The sequence below is a fragment of the Elaeis guineensis genome, chromosome 9, assembly GCF_000442705.2.
Source record: "Elaeis guineensis isolate ETL-2024a chromosome 9, EG11, whole genome shotgun sequence".
Classification (NCBI taxonomy): Eukaryota; Viridiplantae; Streptophyta; class Magnoliopsida; order Arecales; family Arecaceae; genus Elaeis; species Elaeis guineensis.
Window position 1 is genome coordinate 16,316,700 of NC_026001.2, and position 12,372 is coordinate 16,329,071.

The window sequence follows — 12,372 nt, forward strand, 5'->3', positions numbered from 1 at the left end:
AGCTTAATTTCTGTTGAGCTGACTCAATGAAACAGACTGAAATTATGATTAATAATTCATCATCAATAAGTCAACTAAGTCTCAGAACTTTGTCGACCCATTGTGATGAGTCGGCTCAATTTAGGAATAAGTCAATTCAAGTTTCAAATCTAAATAATCATGCATAAAAATTAGTTATAAAAATAATTTATAAATTTTAAAATTATTTTCAAATATCGAACTCCTACCCACAATCTCAAACTTAATTGAGAATTAAGTTGAACAAATTAGATCTAAAATTATGAATTAAATATCTAATGTCATTCACATAAAATAAGGGTGATGGGTTTATGGGTTAGCTTGATCAGGTCCTCTTAATTGGATTAGACCTAGGGTTAGAATCAAAGATCAAATGGACTAAATAGAAAAATTGATTAAGTCTAACCAAAAATTGAATTAGATTAAACCAAAATTTTTCTAAAACCAATACAATAGTTGTAGTTAGTCTAGTCCATGTCTTTGATTAAACCCAAATGGACTTTGATCTTGAGCTCAGCAGTCGAACTCAAATCCATAAGTAGATCCAATTGAAATTGATTAACCAGCTGGTGTCTAAGATAAGATTGGCAGTCTTGATCGGTGATCATTAATTGAGAGTTACTCTCATAGATTGAGTCTATGACGAGTTAATGGCATATCTCTCCCACTGATCTCACTTATCTAGCCAACATGGTGAATCAAATTTTGATCAGATTGCTTAATGATTAGGGTTGACCCATGCTTACTAAAAAATCAGTTCGACTGATTTAGGTGCCTCTAGTTTGACTTGTCTTTGTCCTCGACATGACTTGATGAAGTCAGTGAGAGGATTAATGACTTGTCAGTTGGACCGGCTTGTTTCTAGTCCACTCTGATCTAACTTGATGAAGTCAGTGAGAGGATTGAGATTAGCTGGTCTGTATATTTAATTCTGTTAAATTATATTAATCAATTTTTTTAAATTATTAGGTCCATAAAATAAGCTAATATGGTGATAACTAGATCATAGCCTCTCATTAAGGTGAATGATAATGGGTCCATTATTTCTGATTGACATTGCAGGCGCCATCCTTCTAGTGTTTCTCTGAATGATAAAATAATTATTCATCATATGATGACTCTGTTGTACTATCTGATGAATGGTTGGATTGATCGAGCCATACTCAGACCCGATTATTCATTAGTTAGAATCACTAAGTCGGTTCATGTTAATGGTTTGACTTAATCAGAATTTTCAGTGGAGGCCCATCACCTACTGAAATAAAATCTGGGGTGAAATTAATTACTAAAAATTGTTTGAAGAAACAATTGGTTGAGAACCTATCCATAGATGCATATGGGTTGGTCGAACCATATTCGGGCCAGTATGCAGTCTGTATGGATTCTAGTATCATCTACTCTAGATGATGTGCATATTGATCCATCAATTCTCAACATAAATGATGCTCAACGTAGATGATGCAGATATTGATTCCTCAAGCCTCTTTGTGACATAAATAGTTCAGGATGCATAATACTAAATTCAGATAACTATATATTTACAAGCTCTTCAACTTATATAAATAGCATTAGCACTCCTATGACACATAACTAACTTCCTGTCTCAAATCAACTCATCTTTCTTCACCCTTCCCACTTCCATCACTATCCCTGTTCATTCTTTATCCTCCCATTCTCCATGTGTGGTATAGGAACATGAGTGAATAACTTGTATAGTAAAGATTCCAACTGGTTTTCCAAGCCAAAAATGTCAGGTTCTAATGGCATCTGTCTGATGCTATATAAATAGTCTCACTGTATCTTCCAGCTTCAACGTTTATGCGGTCATTCATTATCGGTGAGAAGCAACTGAAATGCCAATGAATGTTGAAATGGTTAGGCATGATGTTCACAGGATTCTACCCACACATGTCAGCGTTAATATTCAAGTCCCTAGCGAAGACCATAACAGTTGAAGTTTACCACATCAACCCTTTATCCGCACCTAGAAAACCAGCCCTGAAATAATATCTTTGGTGCTATATTGACATCATCAATGGCATATATCACTTAAATCATTAATTACTCTCATTCTAAGAACAATCTGTACTAAATTAAATTAAGATACACGTGGGGGAGCAAATTGGGACTGCATCAAAATAGTTTCCTAAACTGGAGACGACTTACTTACATCTCTCTAGTTCGCAAGCTTTTGCCTATCTGGAAAAAACTTGGAGCTTTTGGTGCCAATCCAAGAATCTTGTTTTGTGGTTGGGTGTATGAAAGGAATCAACAAGAGAAGGAACAACAGAAAATAAAACAGAAGAGGGAAAACGTAAGATCCTGTCGTTGAGTGGCTCACTGGCTTTGGATTTTCTCCCAATAGGGATTTCAGACGTAGATTCAATCATTGTCAGAGAGCATTGGATAGGTATTTAAAACTACCCATCATACCCGCCGTGCACGTAATTAGGAGTATAATATTAAAATATTCGAATATTACTATTCTTTATCTTCTCGCATTTCACTATCTTATCTCTCGCAGAGCCCTCAGTCACGTATATTTTTCTACGTTAAGTGCAACCATTTAACGGTTTGTTTGACCATATTTAGTCCTATAGAGCCAACATAATCAAATGAATACTTTTGATTTAAATTAATTCTTTAAATAATAAAAATTTTATACCATTAAGGAAGAAGAATAAAAAAATGCATCATGCAAAGTTATTTGATCATAGCATCCATCAAGGGCTATTTGGCCACCCAATCCAACTTCTTTCACTTGGCCAATTAGGCCGAGATCATTGTTCATCAACATCTATTGACAGAATATATCTTTTGAATATTTTAAAAGTAATTACTTTAATTAATGGATCTGTTATCATTTCTTTAAAAATATATACTTCACAACAAGCTCATTTTTTTTGAAGCATATCAAAAGTATAATAATATTGAAGATCTATATACTTTCCTTTCGAACCAAATTTTTTATTTTTTATACTATTTATTATTATTTAGTTATCACACGTAATTTCTATAGACCTATCGATTTTATCTTTAATATTTAAATTTGTCAGAAAACCTTTCATCTAGACAGTTTAAGATACTTTATAACTATAAGCAATGTATTCAGCTCACTAGTGCTTTGCCACAAAATTTTATTTTTTACTGCATCAAGAAATATCTCTTCTATCCAGGAAGAAAATATAACCTGATGTGCACTTGCCATCATCTATACCATCAGAAAAGCCAGCATCAGAATATCCAATAACTTTTAAATCTTTGCCACTAATATTATATGTGAGGTTATAAGTTTTTGTCCCTTTAATATATTTAAAAATTCTTTTAATAGCTAACTAATGTGTTTCATCTAAATTACTTTGAAACCTACTTATAAGACTTACAGCAAAACTAAGATCAGCTCTAGTACAAAACATGGCATACATAATACTATAAGCTTGTGCATATGGTTTATGCTATATTTTAAATTTTTCTCTTCATTACATGGGCACAGTTTCTAAGACAAGTTCATTTTTTTATAAATGGGAGCATCCACTGGATTTGAATTGTGCATATGAAATTTCTTTAAAATTTTATTAAGGTATTGTTCTTGAGATAAATGAAGAGTTTTTAATTTTTTATTTCTAATAATTTAAATTTCTAATTTATAGGATGCCTCTTCTAAACCTTTCATCTTAAATTTGGGATTTCAGAAAATCTTTAATTTTATTTGTAGATGTAATATCATTTCTAGCAATTCAAATATCATCAACATATAAAGATAAACTATAAGATTACTCCTATTATTCTAGTGATATACACAATGGTTGCGACGGACATGGCAATAGTAAATGGCATATAGGCACGGATGTGGAGTCTAAGCTCAATCTTTTTTTATGGATATCTAAGAATGATTGACGGCTTTGATCGAGGCATGGATGTGGAGTCCAAGCTCAACTTTTTTTGGGGAACATGCGATTTCTTTTGACTTTTCGTTTGATTTGGATAGCTTCACGATAGATCAATAGCCTAGATTTTGAGAAAAGGGAAGGAGTGCAGAAGATTTCAAAGAAGAAAAGATGGGGAGTTTGGGCAAAAATAATGGACAACCTAACAAAATTGCAATTCCTTCCTTTTGTCCTTACTTGGATGGGCGAGAAGGGGAGGAGTCAATCACGACTCCTTGAGTTATGTTTGATCTGCATGGCTAATGCAACAACGAATTTTCATATGATTGAGGGAGGCATTATTTGCTTGGGCAATGAAGAGCTTGTGATGGCGCTGGAATTCCATTCTAATTCAACTCTATCACAAGATGTTAAGAAATGAATCCTCTTCAAATTCAACTAGATGAATAATACCAATGAAATAGATCAACAAGAGAAAATATGACAGAAAATAAAATAGAAGAGGGAGAAAATGTGAGATTTTGTGGTTGGCTGAATGAAATGAATCAACAAGAGTAGATACGATAAAAAATAAAATAGAAGAGGGAAAGTATAAGATTTTTTGGTTGGGTGGCTTCGGGTTTCTCCCGATAGAGATTTTAGATGTAGATTTTCTTTTGTATAAGATTTTAGATGTGAGTTCAATATTTTTTATAGAGCTCTACATAGGTACTTGGAATTAGCCATTATATCTACTTAGCACATAATCAGGAGTGTAACGTTAAAGCATCCAAACATTACTCCTCCATATCTCTTCATACTCAACTCTTTTTATCTCTTACAAAACTTCTGGTTATAAATGTTTTCTCATATTAAATGCAACCACTTAACAATTTATTTGACCATGTCAACCCCTATAAAGCCAGCGTGATCAAACAAATATTTTTGATTTTATTTAGTGCCTTAAATAATAAAAACTTGATACAAGTAAGAAAAAAAATAAAAAGGTATCATATAAGATTATTTGACCATTATATCGAGGGCTATTTGGTCACTCAATCTAACATCCTGAACATCTGTTCGTCAGCATCAAAATCACTGTTTGGTGTTGTTTCTCTAGCGAAGAAAGAATCATAACCGACCAGAAAACAAAATACTTTTTCTAGCATGAAAAATCTTATCTGACCAACTGATAGCCCCACCATTGCCTTAGAGTGCGTTTGGTTACACTTTTTGATTTTTAAAAATACTTTTTTTTTTTTTTTTTGCTATTGAATAAAAATAAAAAAGTAAAAAATATGTTTGGTAACTGCGTTGCTATAAAATAAAAGATAATATTTGGGGATGGCAGATGAAGAGCTCAACGAGGGAGAAGGATTCAGAAAGGGAGAAAGAAGACGATAGGAAAGTGAAGAGCTTGACGAGGAAGAAAGATTCAGGTTCTTTACTTTTTGATTTGGCGTTTTAGATGTGCGAAAATAAAAAAAAAAAAAAATAGTAAAGTAAATTTTGGAAAGCAAAAAAATTTTGCTTTGCATATAAAGCAATTATTTTGATTATTTTAATTTTTATTTTTTAAAAATTAAAAAAATATATTTTTTTAATAACTAACTAAACACACTCTTGGGCATCACAACACGAGCTGTAGCGATCATCCGAACCATCTCCCATATCTCAACAGGCTGTGGGTAATGACTCTGTACCATCTTTTGCAACGTGTGGCAGCTTTGGTGGAGAGAGAGAGAGAGAGCATTGCAGAAAAGAATGGCTAGTGGACTTTGTCAATGGGTTCCACGTCAGTGTTTGGTTGCGTGCACTTCTTTTTTTCTAGGCATCTTTGATGCAACTTCTTTTACCTGGATTACTAGATTTCTTAGGAATGCAATCGATAGGGACAGCCAAATTCTGGTGCATACTTGGGTCCGCATCCTAGGCACTTTCTAGTTGACATGGTGCAAAGCTGTTGGACATGGTGATGGGGAAAGGGGATGGTCAGGGGGAGCCACCTTGATCGGTTCTGCTGGTTACTTTCAGTCCATGGACTCTTGGCATTATTGAATTTTATGTACCAGGCATTGAGGTATTCCTGTAGGCATATTCGCTGCATTACTACAGAGATTGTTGAACTTAATGACAAGATTTCTTCCCCAAAAGGGGAGCTGGTTGCAATTTGATTGCCTTATATTGTAGCAAGGTTACTCCACGGAGTTGGTTATTACATCAATATTAGTGCAAATAATGCATTTGTTGATAGGCAAGTGATGTATCATTAAAGAATTTGGCAGCAAGTGAATGGAGAATGCCAGCATTCCTGCCTTATGAATCATTATGCTTAAAATTGGAGACACTGCTTTGATAAGATTTTAACTTGGTGCTCTAAAATTTGCAATTGACGGAGCCACAGATGGTGAATCATTTTACAAACTATCAGCTGAGTTCTACATATAAATACCATCTAGTTGATATTGTTTGCTTTACCTAACCTTTCGTGCTCAAGTCTCCTAAGTTTGTAAACTACCAAGCGTATGAAGCTCATGTCAGTTGTGTATTCCTGAATTTATTTTTTAAGGTAAAATATTCATGAATTTTTCAAACTTATAATAATTAGGTTTATCTCTCTTTTTTTTGTGGGGTTGGGGGATAGGTAGGTTTTACTCCTAAATATTGATCAATTCATCGTATCGCATGATGACATGAACAATGATGTGCTTTGCTAGTGTCAAGTAGATATCATGAGTTCCTCTGACTTGTATATATAAATAAATTAATTTAGCTCTGAGGTGACGTCAATCCTACGATGAGAGATGCAACTAACTCCCAGCCTTTCAACTCATTTTCCTTCACTTCTCGAACTACCGTTGCTATCCCTTGCCCGTGACCTAGTGGTCCTACGAGAATTGGTAGCTCTCGATCTTGTCCCCGCTGGGCTCATTGGAAGTCGAAGCCGCCTCATTAAAATAATGTGCACGGTTGCAGACGTGGGTCAGACGTCGGTGTGATGCAGTCCTGTCCTTGACTGGCTTGTAGCATAGCTTGATAGGTCGTCCTGATCTCTTCGTTCCTTTGCATGGGAATTTAGTTGAAAAAAAAATAAAGAAGGAGACAGATTCTGACGTGATACCAACTTTTTTGAGGAAGGCCTACTCATGCTCATCGCGCAAATCGCAGCCTACGTAGCATCATTGCTTCTTTGATGGTGTGGTGGTTACCAAATCCTTAGCATGCCCAGGTCCTGGGATCCTCTCTGACTCGATCCATAAGTATATATCATAAAGTAAAATAACCGCGACAAATGCGCAGAGGAAAAGAATTTCACCTACAACGGTAGGTAGACTGGTGAAAGATTGAAGACGACAACCTTCTCTGCAGTAACGTTTTCTGGTTTTCGATTCTTATGTGCATAAATTACTAGATGGTAGAAGAGGCTGAGCATTGGCCAATGGTATGGTTGCTTTGTAGCAACGTTGAGTTTATGGGTTCGACACATGAAAATAACTTTCTGTATGATGGGATAAGACGGCATAAATTTCACCATCTCATTGAATTTTACCGGCAAAATATTTTGTCGTTTGCAGCATTAGGTGATGTTCGGTTGTACGTAGTCATCAAAGACGTTGACGCGACAAAGGGCTGTGATAAAATATGATTCTTATCATAATTTATCACATGGGTGATGCAAGATGACGAAGAGTTTAGCTCAGTCATGACCGTGGATAATGAAAAATAGAAGCTTCTTTGCCTGTGATAGGTAGCACAACAATTTATGAATGAGCAAGTTGGTCCAATCGTGCTACTCTCAGATATTTTATTTTCTAATTTTATCGTTGATCAGTCTGATCATTAACCTTTATTTAATCAATAGCTTTTTTCAGAATAATATAATCCATCCAAAGTGGGTATATGACTCCGGCTTCTTGGATTGCACCGGAGAACCAGAAGCTCAAACAGCACATGAACAGAAGCTTGAAGTTGTTCCGAGAGCATCATGGCTACCAGGGTCTTTGTGGATTGGAGGGTAAATCCAGTCAACAAAAAGAGCCATGGTGGAGTCAGAAGTTCATATTTCATCTACTGTAAGTAGTCATCAAAGATGTTATCATATCTAATAAAAATTTTTTGTCGTTTGCAGCATTGGGTGATGTTAGGTTGTAAGTAGTCATCAAAGATACTATCATAATTTATCACATGGGTGATGCAAGATGACGAAGACTTTAGCTCAGTCATGATCGGGGATAATGGAAAATGGAAGCTTCTATGATTGTGATGGGTAGCACAACAATTTATGAATGAGCAAGTTGGTTCAACCGTGCTACTCCCATTTCGTGATATTTTATTTTCTGATTTTGCCGTTGGTCAATCCAACCATCAAGTGGCCTTTATCCAATCAATAGCCTTTTTCAGAATAATATAATCCATTCAAAGTGGGTATATGACCCCGGCTTCTTGGATTGCATTGGAGAACCATAAGCTCAAACAGCACTCGAACAAAAGCTTGAAGTTGTTCCGAGAGCACCATGGCTACCCAGGTCTTTGTGGATTGGAAGGGAAATCCAGTCAACAAAAAGAGGCATGGTGCAGTCAGAAGTTCATATTTCATCTACTGTAAGTAGCCTCACACACTGCTCTTTGTTCTTCTACTCATCTGATTGCAAAATTGGTGCTGACAAATCTTATGTGGTTTTATAGACATAACAAGAACAAAGCAAAAAAGTGACAAAAAGTGAGATTTTGATGTCTGCTGCTTAAGAATTAACGAGTTTGCTCATTTTGCAGTCATGGTAGTGATGGGAAACATAGCCTTTGTGCCCAACATGCTGAACTTGGTTAACTACCTACACGGCACCATGCATATGGGCATTTCAAGCTCTTCAACCACGGTCACAAACTTTATTGGTGCCGCATGTGGCTTTGCTCTGTTGGGAGCCTTTCTTTCAGACTCATATATCACACGATTTAAAACCATACTCATATTCGGTCCTGTGGACTTCTTGGTAACACGTCTCTCCCTTTCTGCTGCATGAACTCATGCAGCTTCTCTATTTGTTTGTTCTTTTTTATATGTACATATTTATCTATCTGAAAAGAGTTAGGCTCATTGAAAATATCTTGCCTTTCTTTTTCCATTTTCTGTTCTTAATTTTGTATCGTGGAATCAAAATCTTGAGACCTGTTCCATAAGTTGCTTAATATTAAGGGTCACATAAATCCTTATATGTAAAGAATAATGGAGGTTAAAGATTATTAAACTTCTACACTTAATAGCAGTTAGCACAAGTACATTTACACACAAATAGTGACCAACAAGGAGATTTGTTTCAAAGATGCCCAAGCTAGAAGTTATGATGATAACAGAAATTACAATGATACAATATGACACACCTGCCAAAGATGTTCTGCTCTTGGTTTATTTAACAAATTGATATGGAAATTAGAGCTGTTTTATCTCACAAATCTCCTATTTCAGGGTTATGCGTTGCTAGCGTTGCAAGCACACCTCCCATCACTCCATCCATCAGACTGTGACATGAATGGGCAACAAAACAATTGCGAGCAAGTTCATGGCTTCAACTCTGCCCTGCTTTACATTGCTCTGTACACCACTGCTTTGGGTGAGGGCTGCGTGCGTGCTGCCTTGCCATCTTTGGGGGGAGATCAATTCGACGACAAGGACCCAGTTGAGTTACAACTCAAGTCCAGCTTTTTCAACTGGTTCACCTTTGGAATTTCATTAGGAGGTTTCATAGGCCTCACACTTGTGGTGTGGATTGAGAGCAACAAGGGATGGGATATTGGTTTTGGTGTCTCTGCACTTGCAGTTCTCCTAGGAGTGCTAGCAGTAGCTGGTGGTGTCTCTTTCTATCGCAATCAGATACCAAAAGGAAGTCCTCTGACTCGAATAGTGCAGGTAAATCTTCTAAACTAGAAGATAAATTTAATATGACATGTTCGATTGTAGGGCTCAAAATTCTTTATGGCTTTAAGAGAATAGGTTCCAAGACTCTAATATGTTTTGTTCATCAGTATGTCTCAAGTTTCTTTCAAACAAATTTAAATCATACTAATGGGTTCGAGTGCTATATTTTGCTGATCTTCCCCACTTCAGGTTTTTGTGGCTGCATTCAAAAATCGAAAGCTCGTGTTGCCTGAAAATGTAGACCAACTGCAACATAATTCTGAGGATATGGATATCATTGAAGTCCTTCCTCACACAAAGGGTTTCAAGTGAGTCTCAACATCATCTAGTGTCTCTATTTTGTGTATGTTCATGTTTTCAGAAAAAAAAAAAATAAAATAGTGACACAAAAGAATTAATATCTCGCACCATGTAGCATCTAAAACAAATTGATGTCCCAACTAAACTTTTTAAGTAGCATCGTTGTTCACATAATGACCTGCATGTTCATATGATCATTGACAAATATTCTATTTTTGTGCTCATTAGATTCCTTGATAAAGCTTCAATTAATCATGGAGACACAGGAACTTGGTCCTGCACTGTAACACAAGTGGAGGAAACGAAAATTATACTTCGAATGCTTCCCATCTTAATCAGCACTGTGCTTGGTTACTTACCTACGCCTGTTCTCTTGACATTCACTGTCCAGCAAGGCAGCACTATGAACACAAAGCTTGGGAAGATCCACATCTCCCCTGCAACTCTCTTTGTAATTCCAGTGATATTTCAGATGGTGATCCTGGTAATCTATGATCAATTCATTGTGCCCTTCGCACGAAGGATCACAGGATACGTAGGAGGTATTACTAACTTGCAACGTGTGGGCGTTGGTTTCGCTGCTTCAGCATTAGCAACATGTGTGGCGGCATTGGTGGAAAGGAAGAGAAAAAACATAGTAGAAGAGCATGGGCTAGAAAACTTTGAAACTGGTGTCCCCATGTCTGTATTTTGGCTAGCACTGCAGTTCTTTCTTTTGGGCATTGTTGATGTAACTTCCTTTGTTGGATTACTGGAATTCTTTAATGGCGAAGCTTCGAGAGGAATGAAATCAATAGGAACAGCCATATTCTGGTGTGTACTTGGGTTGGCATCCCTGTTGGGAACTTTCCTGGTTGACATGGTGAACAAAGCTACCAGACATGGTGATACTGGAAGGGGGTGGCTAGAGGGAGCCAACTTGAACAAGAGCCACCTTGATTGGTTTTACTGGTTAGTTACAGTCCTTGAACTGGTGGCTCTCTTCAATTATATGTACTGGGCAAGGAGGTATGTCTATAGGCATGATCCCCGTATACCTCAAGAGCTGACTGAAATAAATGATAAGGATTCCTCCAAAACACAAGAGGTGGTTGCAATTTAATCGCATCGCATGTAACAGTTGTTATCTTCCAGAATAATTAGAAATTTGTGATATCAGTGTATGAATATTATTGAAAGCACAAACAATGTAAATGCATCAGTAAGAAGACTGTTTGTTATAATAGACAATATGATGAAGAATTAAAGGATTTTACACAAAAAGGAAAGAAAAAAAAAAAGAATAATTAAAAGTAAAAGTTCAATCTGACGTCCTCATCTAGCTAATGCAGTATGGATGGTGACATGTCTTATAAACTATTAACTGATGTAAATACGAGCATCATATGGTGCTTATTCATTTCGTTACCTAACCTTTGCTTGCTCAAGTCTCCTAAATCTGTAAATTGTCACCCATGTGAAGCTTATGACAATGATTATTCTTGACTTTCTCTAACTCACAAAAACGGATTCTACTCTGGATTGCATAGATATTGATCCATCCAATCTCAACATAGATGATGTAGACATAAATAGTTCAGGATGCAGAATATTAAATTCAGCTACCATTCACGAGCTTCGCCAACTTATATAAATAGCATTAGCTCTCTTATGACATATATCTTGCAACTAAAAGCACACAACTAACTTCAGTCTCAAATCAACTCATCTTTCTTCACCCTCCCAACTTCCATCACTATCCCCGCTCATTGTTCATCCTCCCGTTCTCTGAATCAGAATCATATACAACTCCATTTATAGGAAAATCCAGTAATTAAGTATATCATAAATTACTCCCGGGCTTTAGTTTAGTGGCTCTGCAGTAGTTGATATACTACTGGTAAGATTCCCTTCTAACCTTGAAAAATAATAACTACTTAATTGATTTATTTAAGCAGATTTCTTCATTACTAGACAAGCAAAACAACCTGCCTACTATTCCATTAAAGTACCATCTCTTATGGCATGATATAAAACCCAAGTAATGAGCTGCACCCAATTAATAAGAAGAATATCCCAAGATTCTGGCCAGCAAATATTCCTAAGTTTAATAAATTTTAACAAACAGATGTTAATGATCAGAGCCTACACAATGTTTGCCAGGTTAGAAATATCTGGCCATACCATATTTACATAACTATTCTAAAAAAATAATATTTTAAAATTCCTATGCACATCATTAATCAATGGAATAGTTATTCTCACTAAACTAGTAGAGTCAACCTACATCACATA

General features: G+C 36.0%; 1 protein-coding gene across 1 annotated transcript; it reads left to right on the top strand.

Moving 5' to 3' along the window:
• The first annotated feature begins 8,271 nt into the window (after positions 1-8,271).
• On the top strand, positions 8,272-11,256 carry LOC105051434 (protein NRT1/ PTR FAMILY 4.6). Its single transcript, XM_010931886.4, has 5 exons — positions 8,272-8,486; positions 8,658-8,875; positions 9,349-9,789; positions 9,988-10,106; positions 10,327-11,256. The coding sequence occupies exons 1-5, from the start codon at positions 8,399-8,401 to the stop codon at positions 11,198-11,200; spliced, it is 1,740 nt and encodes a 579-aa protein (XP_010930188.1). The 5' UTR covers positions 8,272-8,398; the 3' UTR covers positions 11,201-11,256.
• The last annotated feature ends 1,116 nt before the right edge of the window (positions 11,257-12,372 follow it).